Source organism: Vipera berus (genome assembly GCF_964194415.1).
Source record: "Vipera berus genome assembly, chromosome: 3".
NCBI classification, from domain to species: domain Eukaryota; kingdom Metazoa; phylum Chordata; class Lepidosauria; order Squamata; family Viperidae; genus Vipera; species Vipera berus.
Genome location: NC_138204.1, coordinates 213,977,029 through 213,994,794, shown reverse-complemented (window position 1 = coordinate 213,994,794; position 17,766 = coordinate 213,977,029). Strand labels below are relative to the sequence as shown.

The window sequence follows — 17,766 nt, the reverse complement described above, 5'->3', positions numbered from 1 at the left end:
AGTCCTCTACTGAGGACCAGAGTTAACCCCAAAGTTTCCATTGCTAAGTGAGACTAGAAAGAGTGCAGAGAAGAGCAACCAAGATGATCAGGGGACTGGAGGCTAAAGTATATGAACAACAGTGGCAGGGATTGGGTGTGCTTAGTTTAATGAAGAGAAGGACGAGGGGGGACAGGATAGCAGTCTTCCAGTATCTCAGGAGCTGCCCCAAAGAAGAGGGAGTCAAGCTATTCTCCAAAGCAGCTGAAGGCAGGACAAGAAGCAACGGATGCAAACTCATCAAGGAGAGAAGCAACCTAGAACTAAGGAGAAACTTCCTGACAGTTAGAACAATTAACCAGTGGAACAACCTGCCTCCAGAAGTTGTGGCTATAATATCTAGTAGGTTTAATGAAAAGAAGGAGAAGGGGGGGGGGGGTCAACCTATTCTCCAAAGCACCTGAAGGCAGGACAGGAAGCAACAGATGGAAACAGGGAGAGAAGCAAACTGGAATTAAGAAGAAACTTCCTGACAGTGAGGAGAATTAACCAGTGGAACAGCTTGCCACCAGAAGCTCTGGGTGCTCCATCACTGCAGGTTTTTAAGAAGAGACTGGACAGTAAGCTGTCTGAAATGGTATAGGGTTTCCTGCCTGAGCAGGGGGTTGGACTAGATGACCACCAAGGTCCCTTCCAACTCTGTTGTTGTTGTTGTTGTTGTTGTTGTTGTTATTGTTATCATTATCATTAGAGGCGGAGGCGGTGGTGAGACCCCTCCTCAAGAAGCCTGCTTTGGACCCGGCTGTTTTAAACAACTATCGTCCAGTCTCCAACCTTCGCTTTCTGGCGAAGGTTGTTGAGAGTGTGGTGGCGCATCAGCTCCCTCTGTTCCTGGAGGAAACTGATTATCTGGACCCGTACCAATCGGGCTTCAGGCCCGGACACAGCACGGAGACGGCATTGGTCGCGCTGGTGAATGATCTCTGGAGGGCTAGGGACAGGGGTTGCTCCTCTGTCCTGGTCCTATTAGATCTCTCAGCGGCTTTCGATACCATCGACCATGGTATCCTGCTGCGGCGTCTCAGGGGGTTGGGAGTGGGAGGCACCGTTCTACGGTGGTTCTCCTCCTACCTCCAGGGCCGCTCGCAGTCGGTGTTGACAGGAGGGCAGAGATCCGCCCCGAGGTCTCTCATTTGTGGAGTCCCTCAGGGGTCGGTTCTCTCGCCTCTCCTGTTCAACATCTATATGAAGCCGCTGGGCGAGATCATTCGTGGTTTTGGGGTGGGGTATCACCAGTACGCTGATGATACCCAACTTTTTCTTTCCACCCCGAACCAACCCAGTGATGCCCTCTCCGTGATGTCCCGGTGCCTGGAGGCGGTTCAGGTCTGGATGGGGAGAAACAGGCTTCGTCTCAATCCCGCCAAGACTGAGTGGCTGTGCATATCGGCGTCTCGGGTTAACCAAGTTATTCCACCTCTAATGATGGGGGGTGAGGTGTTACCCCCCGTTGATAGGGCTCGCAACTTGGGCGTCCTCCTGGATTCACGGCTCAATTTTGAAGATCACATAGGAGCCGTGACCAGGGGGGCTTTTGCACAGGTTCGCCTGGTGCGCCAGTTGCGTCCCTATCTGGACCGAGACGCCCTACGCACAGTCACTCATGCGCTTGTGACCTCCCGTTTGGACTACTGTAACGCTCTCTACATGGGCCTGCCCTTGAAGACCACTCGGAGGCTTCAACTGGTGCAGAATGCGGCCGCGCGAGTTGTAATGGGGGTCTCCCGATACTCCCATGTAACACCTCTACTCCGCGAGCTGCATTGGCTTCCGGTTGCCCTCCGGGTGAAATTCAAGGTGCTGGTTATTACCTATAAAGCCCTACATGGCCTGGGTCCGGGTTATTTGAGGGAACACCTGCTGCCGGCATCAAACGCCCTTCGCCCAGTGCGCTCCCACAGGGAGGGTCTGCTCAGGGTTCCGCCGGTGAGAGATTGCCGGCGGGTGACACCCAGGGATAGGGCCTTCTCAGTGGGAGCGCCTGCCCTCTGGAACCAGCTGCCGGTAGAGCTGAGGACTGCTCCCGACCTCCGATCATTCCGCCGGGGCCTGAAGACCTGGCTCTTTGAGCTCTCGGGCCCAGGCTGAGGAGAAAATTTTAACTGGGGTTTTTAGTGTACAGGGTGAATTTAATGCTTTTTAACTGGTTTTAACTTTTGTATGTTTTGATTTTTAATTCCCTGTAAACCGCCCTGAGTCCTCAGGGAAAGGGCAGTATACAAATGCAACTAAATAAATTATTATTGTACCTCCAGGGTCCCTCCCAACTCTGCTATTCTGTATCCTTTAATAATAATAAAGCAGGTTGTGCAACTGTACATAAGGAGAATAACCGATATATTTGTTTTGATAGTTGCTCCGCAAAACAAGAAAAAAAAATATACTTACATTTTTCCTAGTCTTCTTTTATCGGTTAGTTCTTTTAGTCCTTGTCTTCTCACAATGGAAATATTCTTTTTGGCACTCACTGCTTAGTAGAAGCGAGAGATGGAAAAAAAAAATTAGGTTATTTTTCTCACTGTGCAATGAACCTTGGATTGCAAATAACAGCGAGACTGCCTCACCTTCAGCGTGTGCGGTTGTGATCTCTCATCGCAATTGAGATGTTTTGCTGAGCAACACTGAGCTTCAGCACGAGGCCCTTCGCTCGGGTGTCAGTCACACAACCGAGTTTTCAAACGCTCCAAGTTCTTTCTCTCCGCCACAAACTCACTTCAAACTCAAGTAGGAGATCTCAGAAAGTGGCAATCTCGGAGGATTGCCTTTTGTGTGTGTGTGTGTGTCTCTGTAGTATGTTGGCACGTATTCTGATCATCCAGGGAAAGTCCGTTGAGTAAGACAGGCTATTTAATTCTGAAGCAAAAGCTCAGTGTAACAGAGGGAGAGAATCAAGATCACGTGAAGGGTTAATACCACTTTACAATGCCTTGGTAAGGCCACACTTGGAATCCCGCATCCAGTTTTGATCACCATGATGTAAAAAAAGATGTTGAGACTCTGGAAAGAGTGCAGAGAAAAGCAACAAAGATGATTAGAGGTCTGGAAGCTAAAACATATGAGGAACGGTTGCTGGAATTGGGTATGTCTAGTCTAATGAAGAGAAGGGTGAGGGGGGACATGATAGCAGTCTTCCAATATCTCAGGGGCTGCCCCAAAGAAGAGGCAGTCAAGCTATTCTCCAAAGCCCCTGAAGTCAGGACAAGAAGCAACGGATGGAAACTGATCAAGGAGAGAAGCAACCTAGAACTAAGGAGAAACTTCCTGACAGTCAGAAGAATTAATCAGTGGAACTGCTTGCCTTCAGAAGTTGTGGGTGCTCCATCACTGGAGGTTTTTAAGAAGAGACTGGACAGCCATTTGTCTGAAATGGTCTAGGGTTTCCTGCCTGAGCAGGGAGTTGGACTAGATGACCTCCAAGGTCCCTTCCAACTTTGTCATTCTCTTATTCTGTAAACGTTCAGGAGAGAAGGACCAGGGGTGATAGGATAGCAGTGCTCCAATATCTCAGGGGCTGCCACAAAGAAGAGGAAGTCAACCTACTCCCCAAAGCACCAGAAGGCAGGAGAAGAAGCAACGGATGGAAACTAGTCAAGGAGAGAAGCAACCTGGAACTAAGGAGAAACTTCCTGACAGTGAGAAGAATTAATCAGTGGAACTGCTTCCCTTCAGAAGTTGTTAGGTGCTCCATCACTGGAGGTTTTTAAGAAGTGACTGGACAGCCGTTTCTTTGACATGATATAAGATCTTTTGCTTTTGAGTGAGGCTTGGACTAGAAGACCTCTACGGTCTTCTTCCAAGTTCTTTCCCACTCTGTTATTTTGTTACTCCGTTATTCTGTGACAACAAAAGAGGGATGGGTGGAGAGAAGAGAGCAGGGGAAGGAGATGGAGTCTGCCATTAATGAAGGAGGGAGAGAGGAGATGAGACGAAAGGAAAGAAGGAAGGAAGGAGAAGAGAAGGGGAGGAAGCAAGGGAGAGGAGAGGGAAAGTGAGAGAGGAGAGGAGAGGAAGGGAGAGAGGAAAGGAGGGAGAGAAGAGGGGAAGGGAGAGGGGAAGGGAGAGAGGAGAGGAAAGGAAAGGAAGAGAGGGAGAAAGGAGAGGAGAAGGGGAGAAAGGAAGGGAGAGGAGAGGAAGGGAAAGAGGAGAGAAGAGGTAGAAGAGGGGAAGGGAGAGGAGAGGAAGGGAGAGAGGAAAGGAAAGGAGAAGAGGGAGAGAAGAGGATAAGGGAGAGAGGAGAGGAGAGAGGAAGAGGGAGATAAGGGGAAGGGAAAGAGGAGAGGAGAGGTAGAAGAGGGGAAGGGAGAGGAGAGGAAGGGAAAGGGGAGAGGAGAAGAGGTAGAAGAGGGGAAGGGAGAGGAGAGGAAGGGAGAGAGGAAAGGAAAGGAGAAGAGGGAGAGAAGAGGATAAGGGAGAGAGGAGAGGAGAGAGGAAGAGGGAGATAAGGGGAAGGGAAAGAGGAGAGGAGAGGTAGAAGAGGGGAAGGGAGAGGAGAGGAAGGGAAAGAGGAGAGAAGAGGTAGAAGAGGGGAAGGGAGAGGAGAGGAAGGGAGAGAGGAAAGGAAAGGAGAAGAGGGAGAGAAGAGGATAAGGGAGAGAGGAGAGGAGAGAGGAAGAGGGAGATAAGGGGAAGGGAAAGAGGAGAGGAGAGGTAGAAGAGGGGAAGGGAGAGGAGAGGAAGGGAAAGGGGAGAGGAGAAGAGGTAGAAGAGGGGAAGGGAGAGGAGAGGAAGGGAGAGAGGAAAGGAAAGGAGAAGAGGGAGAGAAGAGGATAAGGGAGAGAGGAGAGGAGAGAGGAAGAGGGAGATAAGGGGAAGGGAAAGAGGAGAGGAGAGGTAGAAGAGGGGAAGGGAGAGGAGAGGAAGGGAAAGGGGAGAGGAGAAGAGGTAGAAGAGGGGAAGGGAGAGGAGAGGAAGGGAGAGAGGAAAGGAAAGGAGAAGAGGGAGAGAAGAGGATAAGGGAGAGAGGAGAGAGGAAGAGGGAGATAAGGGGAAGGGAAAGAGGAGAGGAGAGGTAGAAGAGGGGAAGGGAGAGGAGAGGAAGGGAAAGAGGAGAGAAGAGGTAGAAGAGGGGAAGGGAGAGGAGAGGAAGGGAGAGAGGAAAGGAAAGGAGAAGAGGGAGAGAAGAGGATAAGGGAGAGAGGAGAGGAGAGAGGAAGAGGGAGATAAGGGGAAGGGAAAGAGGAGAGGAGAGGTAGAAGAGGGGAAGGGAGAGGAGAGGAAGGGAAAGGGGAGAGGAGAAGAGGGAGAGAAGAGGGGAAGGGAGAGGAGAGGAAGGGAGAGAGGAAAGGAAAGGAGAAGAGGGAGAGAAGAGGAGAAGGGAGAAGAGAGGAGAGAGGAAGAGGGAGATAAGGGGAAGGGAAAGAGGAGAGGAGAGGTAGAAGAGGGGAAGGGAGAGGAGAGGAAGGGAAAGGGGAGAGGAGAAGAGGTAGAAAAGTGGGGAATGGAGAGGAGAGGAAGGGAGAGAGGAAAGGAGAGGGGAAGAGGGAGATAAGAAGGGGTTAGGGAGAGAAGTGGCATGAAGCGGTGGGGAGAGGAGGAGGAGGAGGCCTGTGATGTTTGCTTTTTTTTTTCCTTGCAGACGTTTCATTACCCAACTAGGCAACCTCATCAGTGCTACTCGTTTGGTACTGAAACATCTGCAACACAAGTACCCAGTTCAGGGAGCACTAACCCCCTAACCCCAGAAACTAACATTTACCACTAAATTGTGTTTCCTCTATAGAGAAATAAAAGGGGGGGGGACTGTTGGAAGCTTCCCTCTGAATCGTCTCCTGTGCAAATCACGATAGAAACCAGGTTGTCTGTCACCCAACCAGGCCGACCAAAGGAAGGCCTGGATGAGACATTTTTCCTTCGGTCTTCGTTCTCCATCTCCTCCCCCATCACCCAGCCGACATCCGCTCCACTTTGATGTTTCTTCCTATGGATTTAAAAAGCAGGCGAGTTCCTAATTTGTAAAGCCAGCCAAGCAAAAACGATTACTCTAAATTAGAAGCCAGGGAGCAGGCTTGCGGGGCCGCGGTTTCTTTACAGCTCATCTCCTGGAACTTCCAAAGGAAACAAACCACGATTAACTAAATCGTTGCGAATACGTTAATTCCTGGCTGAACAGAAGGCAATTTTTCTACCCAATCGGGTCAAAGCGTTGTAAACTGACGCACGAATTCGCCCGGAGTGCATGGTGTTCAAAACATTTAGGGTTAGGGTATAAAATCTCCTTTAAAAAAAATAAACAAACAAACAAATAAATAAAATAAAATAAAATCTCTTCTGGGTGGTTGTGAGTCCCGTTTACAAGTGCCTCGGGTTAACATCCCAATTTTTATGCGCGTTTTCTGGCTGCGAGCTATTTAAAATTAGATTTCGTTTTAACTGCCTTCTTAAATATAACTTGCATACGTTCAAAGGGTTTTTATAAGTTGGCCGGTACTGAATTTTGCGGCAAGACCATTTTTGCAATATATTCACCTACAGCAGCTATAATTGAATCCGTTCTCGTTGCGGGTGCCCGCCCTCTTCTTTTTTTCCTTCTTTCTTGCCAAGCGTTATGGACTTCTCTCATGATAAGCCCCACCAGTCTCTTCTCAGATGTTAAAAAAAAAAAAAAAAGGTCATCTCAGAAATAACGAAGGGGTCGCAAAGTGATTGCAAAGTTTCTTCTGAAGCCAAATGTCAAAGGATTTTGGGTACAGAGAAGAGAAACAAAGATGATCAGGGGACTGGAGGCTAAAACATATACGGAACGGTTGCTGGAATTGGGTATGTAGAGTTTAACGAAGAGAAGGACGAGGGGGGACATGATAACAGTGTTCCAAGATCTCAGGGGCTGCCCCAAAAAAGAGGGAGTCAAGCCGTTCTCCAAAGCGCCTGAAGTCAGGACAAGAAACAATGGATGGAAACTCATCAAGGAGAGAAGCAACCTAGAACTAAGGAGAAACTTCCTGACAGTGAGAACAATTAACCAGTGGAACAACCTGCCTCCAGAAGTTGTGAATGCTCCAACACTGGAAGCTTTTAAGAAGAGACTGGGCAGCCATTGGTCTGAAATGGCATAGGGTTTCCTGCCTGAGCAGGGGGTTGGACTAGATGACCTCCAAGGTCCCTTCCAACTATTCTATTCTATTCTATTATTATTTTATCTATTCTGTTCTGTTCTGTTCTATTCTATTTTATTCCATTCTTCTCACCTCTTCTCTTCTCTTCTCTTCTCTTCTCTTCTCTTCTCTTCTCTTCTCTTCTCTTCTCTTCTCTTCTCTTCTCTTCTCTTCTCTTCTCTTCTCTTCTCTTCTCTCTTCCACTCCACTCCACTCCACTCTACTCTACTCTACTCTACTCTACTCTACTCTACTCCAGAAGCTGTGAATGCTCCAACACTGGAAGCTTTTAAGAAGAGACTGGACAGCCATTTGTCTGAAATGGCATAGGGTTTCCTGCCTGAGCAGGGGGTTGGACTAGATGACCTCCAAGGTCCCTTCCATCATCATCATCAACATCATCATCATCATCATCATCATCATCATCATCATCATCATCATCATCATCATTATTATTATTATTATTATTATTATTATTATTATTATTATTATTATTATTATTATTATTATTATTTTGTAGGGTTACTCAAATGTTCCTCACACTACATAGTAGAACTTCAACCTTGCACCTCAAAGGGTTTTTCTGTGTGGCTTCGGTATCTCCCCTTCAAAGTCACTGACAAATGACCAGTTTTAAACTTTGTAGGAAGGATTTTAATGTATTTCACGTTTTTGGTTTAAATCTTGATTAAACCGAACAGCAGGCAAATCTCTTTGTATTTTAATGCACACCTGAAGGGGTTTTTTTGTTTTTTTTGCTTTCATCGTGGTCCTGGAAAAAGTTGTGGAAAACTTTTCATTAAGTTAAATCATTCTTTATCTCTCTAACTTTCTCTCTTTTTCCAATCCTCTTATTTCCTCTTAATTCTCGATACTTTTGGACTCAAGTTGGCTGGATTGGTTTCCCATAAAATTACCCCTTTCCTTTCTGTTTCTGTTAGAATCCCTCTAAATTGTAAAATATGAGCAGGACAGAAATGAAAAAGCTGAAAATTTAGGGACAGTGGGGGCCTCGTTCTCCCTGCACCACTGTTTATTAATGAGCCATCTAAATAAGGAAACAAAAAGGCGAATGAAAACAAGTTAATTAAAAAAAAACCACATAATGTCAGGCGAGGTCTGATTAAAACCTTGATTACAATCTGGAACACGCTTTTCTATTTCTGCTGATTTTGCAATCATAAATAACAGCTAAACTTTGCCAGACCGGAAAGGTGAAAATAGTTTTGGAAGGTTTGTCCTTCAGTTGAAAAAAAGTTACACTCGGAAAGGACGCGGAAAGAAGTTTGGAAAGCTGAAGATATTAGGATTTCTTCCTTTCCTTTCCTTTCCTTTCCTTTCCTTTCCCCTCCCCTTCCTCCCTTCGTCCTTCCTATCCTATCCTATCCTATCCTGTCCTGTCCTGTCCTGTCCTGTCCTGTCCTGTCCTGTCCTGTCCTATCCTATCCTATCCTATCCTTTTCTTTCTTTCTTTCTTTCTTTCTTTCCTTCCTTCCTTCCTTCCTTCCTTCCTTCCTTCCTTCCTTTTTTTCCTTTCCCTCACTCCTTTCCTTTCCTTTCCCTCACTCCTTTCTCTCCTATCCTATCCTATCCTATCCTATCCTATCCTATGCTATCCTATCCTTTTTACTCTTTCTTTCTTTCTTTCTTTCTTTCTTTCTTTCTTTCTTTCTTTCTTTCTTTCTTTCTTTCTTTCTTTCTTTCTTTCTTTCTTTCTTTCTTTCTGTCCCTTCCTTCCTTCTTTTCCTTTCCTATCATTTTCTCTTTTCTTTTTCCCTACCTTTCCTTTCCTTTCCTTTCCTTTCCTTTCCTTTCCTTTCCTTTCCTTTCCTTTCCTTTCCTTTCCTTTCCTTTCCTTTCCTTTCCTTTCCTTTCCTTTCCTTTCCTTTCCTTTCCTTTCCTTTCCTTTCCTTTCCTTTCTCCTTGTAAAAATTAGGAACACAAAGCACCCTCAGGTTGGAAGGTTAAAAAAAGCAAGTCAGGAGGATATTTCTAAATGATCAAAGGTAAGTCCTCACCTTACGACCACAAGGGAGCCCAAAATTTAAACGAGGTATTTGTTAAATGAGTTTTGTCCTGTTGCACAATCTTTTGCGCCACAGCTGTTAAGTGAATCTTTGCAATGGTTAAATTAGTAACGTGGCTGTTAAGTGAATCCAGCTTCCCCCACTGACTTTGCTTGTCAGAAGGTCGCAAAAGGGGATCACATGACACACACACCCCAGGAAACAGCAACGGTCATACGTACGAGTCAGCAGCCAGGCCTCTGGGAATTTGATCACACGACCGCGGGGATGCTTGCAACGGTCGTAAGCATTAAAAAAACAGTCCTAAGTCACTTTTTTTCAGTGCTGTTGTAACTTTGAACACTCGCTACACGAACCGTTGTAAGCCGAGGACTACCTAAGTCATTTGTCTGCGCTGTTTACTCACCCATAGAGGAGCATACCCATGCTTAATGACCTGCTGTGATTCCTGGCCAGCCAGTGCACCCGCCAGCTGAGTCTGAGGAATCAGATGAGGAGGAGGAGGGGCCTGGAGTGACATCAGAGTGAGAGGAAGGCTCTGAGGAGCTCCAAGACTTACAGTCGGACGAGGAGCCTGGCCCCTCTACTCGCGCTCAGGCTGAGACACAGCTGTGCTGGGAGTCTGAGTTGGATAGGGATGAAGCACAGCTGGGAAATATCCAGGATGCACGAAAGCGCAGGCAAGAGAAGCGAGTAGTACAGAGGAATGCAATGGGGCGGCTCCAAAGGCAAAGGAGAAGGCATTAGGAAGCCACGCTTTGGCTGAATTATAAAAGGGGAAGGTGTGGGAGTTGCTGGTTGCCAAAGGCAACCGTTGGATTTTGCAGATTGAGTTTCTGTGGACTGTGTTTGTTTGCCTTGGACATTGACTCGGGCCTGTGAGAATAAAAGGGGTTGGCTTTTCTTGCGGTTCCTGCCTGTTTCTTGGAAGAGGGGTTTCTCCTTGCGAGCATAACGAGGACCCACGTAGGCTGGGACAGAGCAGGACCATTCAAAGTTACAACAGCACTGGAAAAAAAATGACTTAGGACCGTTTTCCACACTTACGGCCTTTGCTGTATCCGCATGCTCACGTCATCCAAATTCAGACGCTTGGCCATAGACTCATCACAATGTCCCGGGATCACGCGATCCCCTTTTGCTTGTCCCCTTCTGACAAGCAAAGTCAACGGGGGAGCCAGATTCACTTAACAACCGTTTTACTAACTGAACATCTGCAGCAATTCACTTAACAAACGTGACAAGAAAGATCTTACAGTGGGACGAAACCGACTTAACACCTGTCTCGTTTGTTTAATTTGGGGCCTCCGTTATAGTCGTAAGTCCAGGACTACCTGTAATCATTTAGAAATATTCTCCTTACTTGCAGTGGTGGGAAGTAAGGTCCTAAAATGGGTCACTTAACAATCGTCTCGCTTAGCCGCAGAAATGTTCGGCTCAGTTATGGCGTAGGTTGTGTTAACAGGGAATTGTGCAAGCCACTAAGGTTTATGTTGGAATTGGGGTGCAGTCTGTGATCCGATCTAATAACCGTTTTTTTTTCTCTCTCTCTCTGGTTTTTCCCCCCCTTCTTTCTAGCCACCCAGATTGATCCGAACGAACTTCAAGATATTTTTCAAAGCACCTCGGCCAACATCTTCCGAATTAACGCCAATGGTTCGTAAGTCCAACATTTTCGGAAGGTTCATTTCCTGCGGTGTTTTGTGTGCAAATATTTAAAGAAAATATTGAGGTGGGGAGGGGGGGAAGCAGAAGAAATAATTTCAAATGAAAGGAAATGTATACCGTATCGTATATTTTTTTTTAAAAAAAACACGAGTAAATATAGTTTTGCCATATGGCTTGCTCAAGATGTACAGATCAACTCCGGACGTTGAACGTTCTTGTGTTTTGAGGGTATCGTCTGCGACACCACAGCTTTAGAAACAAGGAACAGTCCAGATTTTTGCTCTTGGAAGTGTTGCGCAATTGTTGTCCATTTGGGCAGGCAAAGAAGGGATGTGACGTTGTGCCTGTATTTAGTGGCGATTTTTACCTTCTCCCTTGCTTCAGTGGGACTTCTGGAAAGTAGCGTTGTTCATTTTGAAGTTGTCCTAAAGTTGTCCCCTTTCTGTCAAAAAAGGCAAATTGTTTTTTTTTTCCTTCAAGACGTTTCGCTTCTCATCCAAGAAGCTTCTTCAGCTCTTCTTCGGAATCGTGGAGGATGGAGTGATAGATATTCCTTGCAGTCATCTGGTGGTTTGTACTCTTTCTGAGAGTCGTTGAGGCCACTTGGAGATTTATCTGGGCCCTCAGAGCCAGCTGAGTAGTGCAAAAGGGCGTGGAACCTTTTTCAAACTGCTGAAAGGACTGTGTTGTAATTGAGAAGAGCCGCAACAGACAGAAAGTGCCTGTCAGAATCCGTTTATATCACGTTCATAAATGTATGTTTAAAACATTATCCCCCCCCATGGATTCTGCCATCTCCTGAGGAAGGAGGAGCGGATGTGGATTCAGCCTGCCTTAGGTTATTTCAAAGACCAAGGGAAACCTTTTGAACTGGGGGAACAAAAGGGAGGGTTAGAGAATAATAATATTAATAATAATTTAATTTGTATACCGCCCTTCTCCCGAAGGACTCAGGGCGGTGAACAGGGCAATACATAATAAAAAACCGGATACAAAAATTAAAAAGTGATTAAACAACTATGCCCGTAGTAATTAATACATATTAAAAATTAAAACTAATTATAAAAACCCAACCCCATCCCGTCAGACCAGGCCAGCTTGTTCAAAAAAGAAGGTTTTGAGAAGGCATCTGGCCTGTGTCTTCGTTTAATTCTGTAGAGGAAGAAGGCAATAACCATAAAGATTTGAAGTTCCTTTTTCCCACGAAAGGGATGACACGAAGTAAAATGATGGGGGGCTGACCAAATGCGGTTGAGGGAAGGGGGGTTGAACCGGGAACCCTTTATAAAGTTTCAATTTGTAAAACAATACTAAGTCCTGTCTTGTATTTCCACAACCAAGTATGTCCTAGTAAAAATTCCTTTTGGACTAGAACTGACTCCAAGAGTTTTTGTTTTCCTAAGACGTGGATTGGGGTGGGTCCTGACAGTGCCACCTCAGCAAAGAAGCTGAAGGAACGGTGGATCCCCTGGTGAGCTGCTGCAAGAAGATCGCACAGCCTGACTATAGACAACGGCACGACAAAGTAGCAACAATGGGGCATTGGAAGATCTGCAAGAAATAACCTTTGGCATGCAAGCCAGAACTGTTGGAACCATAAAATAGAAAATGTCATAGAAAATGAAGAACTTAAAGTGCCTGGGGACTTTAGACTTCAAACAGACAGGCACCTGCCACATAACACCCCAGACTTATCTTCTTTTTTCCCCTCATATATATATTTATTAATTTTTTATAGTCTCATATGCTTAATATTTTATCAGCAACATATTGTCTGGGTTCCAACATTTAACTTACTAATACATGTTAAATTTCTTTCTCTCTAGCTCGTTTTTCTAGCCATTGATAAAAGGTATCCCGTGTATACCAAATCATCTTTCTCTTTCATTTTCAATCTCAATCTATCCATTTCTGCACAATCTTTTTTTTTTTTTAAATTAAGTCTTCCTCCGTTGGTAAATCTTCATTTTTCCCATGTTGAGCGAATGCAGTTCTCGCTGCAGTTAATACGTGTAATATTAGATATATACACTTTTTTCATAGTTTCCTACAATTATGCCTAACAAAAATAATTCTGGCTTAAAATCTATTATGTTTTTTTTTAGTCATTTTCTCTAACGATATGTGTATTCTTGACCAGAATCTTTTGGCTTTTGGGCATGTCCACCAAAGATGGTAATAAGTGCCTGGTTTTTTCCAACAGTTGCTAGATATGTTTTTAAACTTACCAATTGTGAATAGGTAATATAAAGGTAAAGGTTCCCCCGCACATGCGTGCTAGTCATTTCCAACTCTAGGGGCCGGTGCTTATCTCCGTTTAAAAGCCGAAGAGCCAGCGCTTGTCCGAGGACGTCTCCGTGGTCATGTGGCCGGCATGACTAGACGCCAAAGGCACACAGAGTGCTGTTGCCTTCCCACCAGAGTGGTGCCAATTTTTCTACTTGCATTTTTTACGTGCTTTCGAACTGCTAGGTTGGCAGAAGCTGGGACGAGTAACCGGCGCTCACTCTGCTACGCGGCACTCGGGATTCGACCCGCCAAACTGACGACCTTCTGATCGACAAGCTCAGCGTCCTAACCCACTGAGCCACCGCGTCCCTTTTTTGTGAATAGGACAGGCAAAAAAATAAATAAATCCGGATAGTGGATGTGGCAGTCCCAGGAGACAGCAGAATAGAAGGAAAAAACTGGAGAAGATAACAAAATGCAAAATCCTGCAGATAGTCAGAACAATCAATCAGTGGAACTGCTTCTCTCCAGAAGTTGTGGGTGCTCCAGCACTGGATGTTTTTAAGAAGAGATTGGACAACCATTTGTCTGAAATGGGTTTCCTGCCTGAGCAGGGGATTGGACTAGAAGACCTCCAAGGTCCCTTCCAGCTCTGTTTATTCTGTGCACTAAAAATAGAACAACTGTGGCAAAAGCAGGCAAAGGTAGTATCAATAGTCATAGGCACCTTGGGTGCAATCCCAAAACATCTGGAGCACCATTTGAACACCTTCGGCACTGACAAATTCACCCTCAGTCAATTGCAGAAGGCAGCTTTACTCGGATTGACTTACATTCAGTGACAATATCTGTAACACCATCAAACAGCCACATCTGGCTATCCCAGGTCCTTTGGGAAGGACTTGATAGATGGCTAAAGATGCCGATCCCAGGCTCAACATCTGGCCGATTGCAAGACCAACCACAATAATAAGACCAGGAAGCTAGAAATTAGGAAGACAAAGACCCCTAAAATCTACATACCTTCACCCAAATTCTAAGGACAAGAGACATAATAGGATTAACCCACCAATACCAAAAGGGCACAATCAGACTCACGTCAAAGTACATGACACAGGAAATACAAAGCCTCAAACAGGAGCAGGAAACAACCTCAAAAGCCCCAGAAGGTATAAAAACCCGCCACACCCTGCTCCATGTGGTCACTTTTTTCCCCAGAGCCTTTCTGTCTGGCTCTCCTCTTCAATAAACTACAACCTTCTTTCTAAAGCAGTCTCCATTTTGTTTATTCCCGGCTTTGGACTGGACCCTGATGAAGATTTTTTTTTCTTTCAGCAATACACTAGGACCAAAATACATATATGTGCTAATACAGCAGGATTCAACACACAGCGGTTACAGCAGGAAAACAAGAAGAGAGAGAACAGGGCAGCAGACTTCCCTTCTATACAAAGGCTCTTAAAGAGACACAGACCCTGCTGGCTCTTAAAGGGACATAGACCCTGCTGAGTCATTCCCATCATTACATCATACATCTCACATAACATAAGCTGGTTAGCTATTAAATGATTACCTTGATACTTCCACTATAACTTTTCTTTCCCAGAAGAAGAATGATTGTGTGTGAGAGAGAGACTCAGTTTTGGACTTTAGAAAAAAAAAATGAGAATTCCCAGTTAAACAGTAAATGTCTATGGAAATTATCCATCTTCCATGTCTGGGTTGTCCCAAAAGTGTTTTTTTCACGAGGCAACTGGACTTTCTGGATTTTCTTTGAAGACGTTTCACTTCTCATCCAAGAAGCTTCTTCAGCTCTTCAGATGAAAAGCAAAATGTCTTCAAGGAAAAACAAGAGTCCAGTTGCCTTATGGAAAAAAGCACCTTCGGGACAGTTAAAACAGTTGTAAACGTTGTGTTGTTATCGCTACCCGTGCAGTTCTGAACTGAATCAAATCTTGTTTTAAGTCTGAGTGTTGCTGTGCTTTCCGGCCAAGTCATTTTCATAGAAATTGTCTTGTTTTTTTGTTTCTCCCCCTCCCCCCCCCCAGTGACATCTCTGGAAAGAAGTCTTAAAGGTCTTGGGACAGAAAGTGACACTCTGGAACTGCGCGACGGCCTGTGAGTCTCTTTGCAAACTCAAGATTGATTCACGTTGTGTGAAGTTGTGCTTCAGTTCTGACAGTTAGAACAATTAACCAGAGGAACAACCTGCCTCCAGAAGCTTTGAATGCTCCAACACTAGAAGTCTTTAAGAAGAGACTGGCCAGCCATTTGTTTGAAATGGTATAGGGTTTCCTGCCTGAGCAGGGGGTTGGACTAGATGACCTCCAAGGTCCCTTCCAACTCTGTTACTCTATTCTGTTCTGTTCAAATGGGGAAGGCACCTATTTTTTCCACACCTCACTCCCAACTGAAACTAAACCAACTGAGCAGGGGGTTGGACTAGATGCCCTCCAAGGCCCCTACCAACTTTATTATTATTATTATTATTATTATTATTATTATTATTATTATTATTATTATTATTATTATTATTATTATTATCTTTTATTCATTAAAGATGAACCTCAGTCAACTGAACATTCAAACTGACTGGCTCTGATGGTTGACACGGGTGGCTGCCAGCATCCTAGGTATCAACCAGGTATCTCCTTAAAATGTCAGATGTTCCGAGTAGCGCAGTTTTTTGTAGCATTGCTGGCGTTATTGTACTAAGCTGCAATTTCTTGATGTATTTTGCAAAGTTTTTGGACATAGTTCCCAGTGCCCCGATGACAATGGGTATCACTGTTACACGTTTCATCCATAATCGCACAGTTTCGATGGCCAGGTCGCAGTATTTCGTAATTTTCCCCAGTTCTTTTTCTTCGACTCTGGCATCTCCTGGTACATTGGTATCAATCAGCTGTGTGCTTCGGTTCTCTACGACTGCGATATCTGGCGTGTTGTGTTCCAAATGGCGATCTGTCTGTATTTGGAAGTCCCACAAGAACTTCACCCTCTCATTCTCGACAACTTTTTCCACCCTATGTTCCCACGACTTTTCGGACACAGGCAAGTCGTATTTTTACGACTCATATATTTTTTATTTTAATAATAATAATAATAATAATAATAATAATAATAATAATAATAATAATAATAATAATAATAATAATAATAATAATAATATAATAATAATAATAAATAATAATAATAATAATAATAATAATAATAATAATAATAATAATAATAATAATAATAATAATAATAATAATAATAATAATAATAATAATAATAATAATAATTCCAATGCAGGAGATGGTCTGATGCAGGAAACTAGGTTTTCTTTTTTCTTTTTCTTTTTAATGAGACATTTTGAGCAGGTCTGTGTACAGTATTTCATTTTTATTTTATTTTATTTTATTTTTGTATTGGAAGCTCCTTTAAATGATGATTTTGATTGCTCCCTGCTCTGAGCTTTCAGGCTCTGGAGAATTTAATGAAATGCCAAATGTGATTTATTAGGAAGAGGATTGGATCTGAAAGTACAAATGTCTTAATGGCTTTATATAAATCTTTGACACAAAGGTAGTCCTACAACTTACAACATTTCATTTAGTGACCGTTCAAAGTTACAATGGCCCTGAACAAAAGGGACTGATGACCGTTTTTCAATAATAATAATAATAATAATAATAATAATAATAATAATAATAATAATAATAATAATAATAATAATAATAATAACAACAACAACAACAACAACAATAACAACAACAACAATGTTGGAAGGGACCTTGGACCATCGCAGCATCCCCAGGGTCAGGGATCAAAATTCAGATGCTTGGCAACGGACTTGTATTGATGACCTTCGGAGTGTCCCGTGTGTGTGTGTGTGTGTGTGTGTGTGTGTGTGTGTGACGTGATCCCTTTGGTGACCTTCCGACAAGCCAAGGCCTTGGGGAAGCCCGATTCACTCAGCAACAGTGTTAATAATGTAACATCTGAAGCGACTTGTTTAGCGACCGCAGCAAACGAGGTTGTAAAACGGGGCAAACCTGACGAGAAAGGTCTCACGGAGGGACGGAAATTTGGGCATCAGTTGTGGCTGTTAAGGTGAGGACAGTTTGTTCCTTCCTTGGTAAGAGGTCCTGTGAGGAAGGGACGATGAAATTGACACAACATTAATGTCATGGTTCCGACAGATGAAACTCTTCAAAGATCTTCGAGGCATGGTTTACCTTAAAGAATCTTTATTTGAGTAGCATGGCATCAGCACTTACAAAGTCAAAGCCGAAAATTTGAGTTCCCCTCCCCTGAGCACATGGTATCAAAGCACGATTCCCTCCCCCAATTACCGGTAACCATCATAAATCACATTCCCCAATTAGTTTGAAATACAGGCTTCCCCTCCAGTTCTCCAGCCCTCCAATTCTTGTTGTTGTTGTTAGTTGCGAAGTCATATCCGACCCATCACGACCCTATGGACAATGTTCCTCCAGGCCTTCCTGTCCTCTATCATCTTCTGGAGTCCATTTAAGCTCACGCCTCCTGCTTCAGGGACTCCGTCCAGCCACCTCATTCTCTGTCGTCCCCTTCTTCTCTTGCCCTCAATCTTTCCCAGCATGAGGCTCTTCTCCAGTGAGTCCTTCCTTCTCATTAGGTGGCCAAAGTATTTGAGTTTTAGCTTCAGGATCTGGCCTTCTAAAGAGCAGTCAGGGTTGATCTCC

The 17,766-nt window shown here is 44.4% G+C and overlaps 1 protein-coding gene across 1 annotated transcript in view; it reads left to right on the top strand.

Moving 5' to 3' along the window:
• TSNARE1 (t-SNARE domain containing 1) overlaps positions 1–17,766 on the top strand; it is a 311,342-nt gene that overhangs the window by 100,585 nt on the left and 192,991 nt on the right. The window contains exons 3-4 of the mRNA XM_081323072.1: positions 10,736–10,813; positions 15,103–15,172. Coding sequence (XP_081179198.1) covers positions 10,736–10,813; positions 15,103–15,172 — 148 coding nt within the window. The remainder of the gene's footprint in view (positions 1–10,735; positions 10,814–15,102; positions 15,173–17,766) is intronic.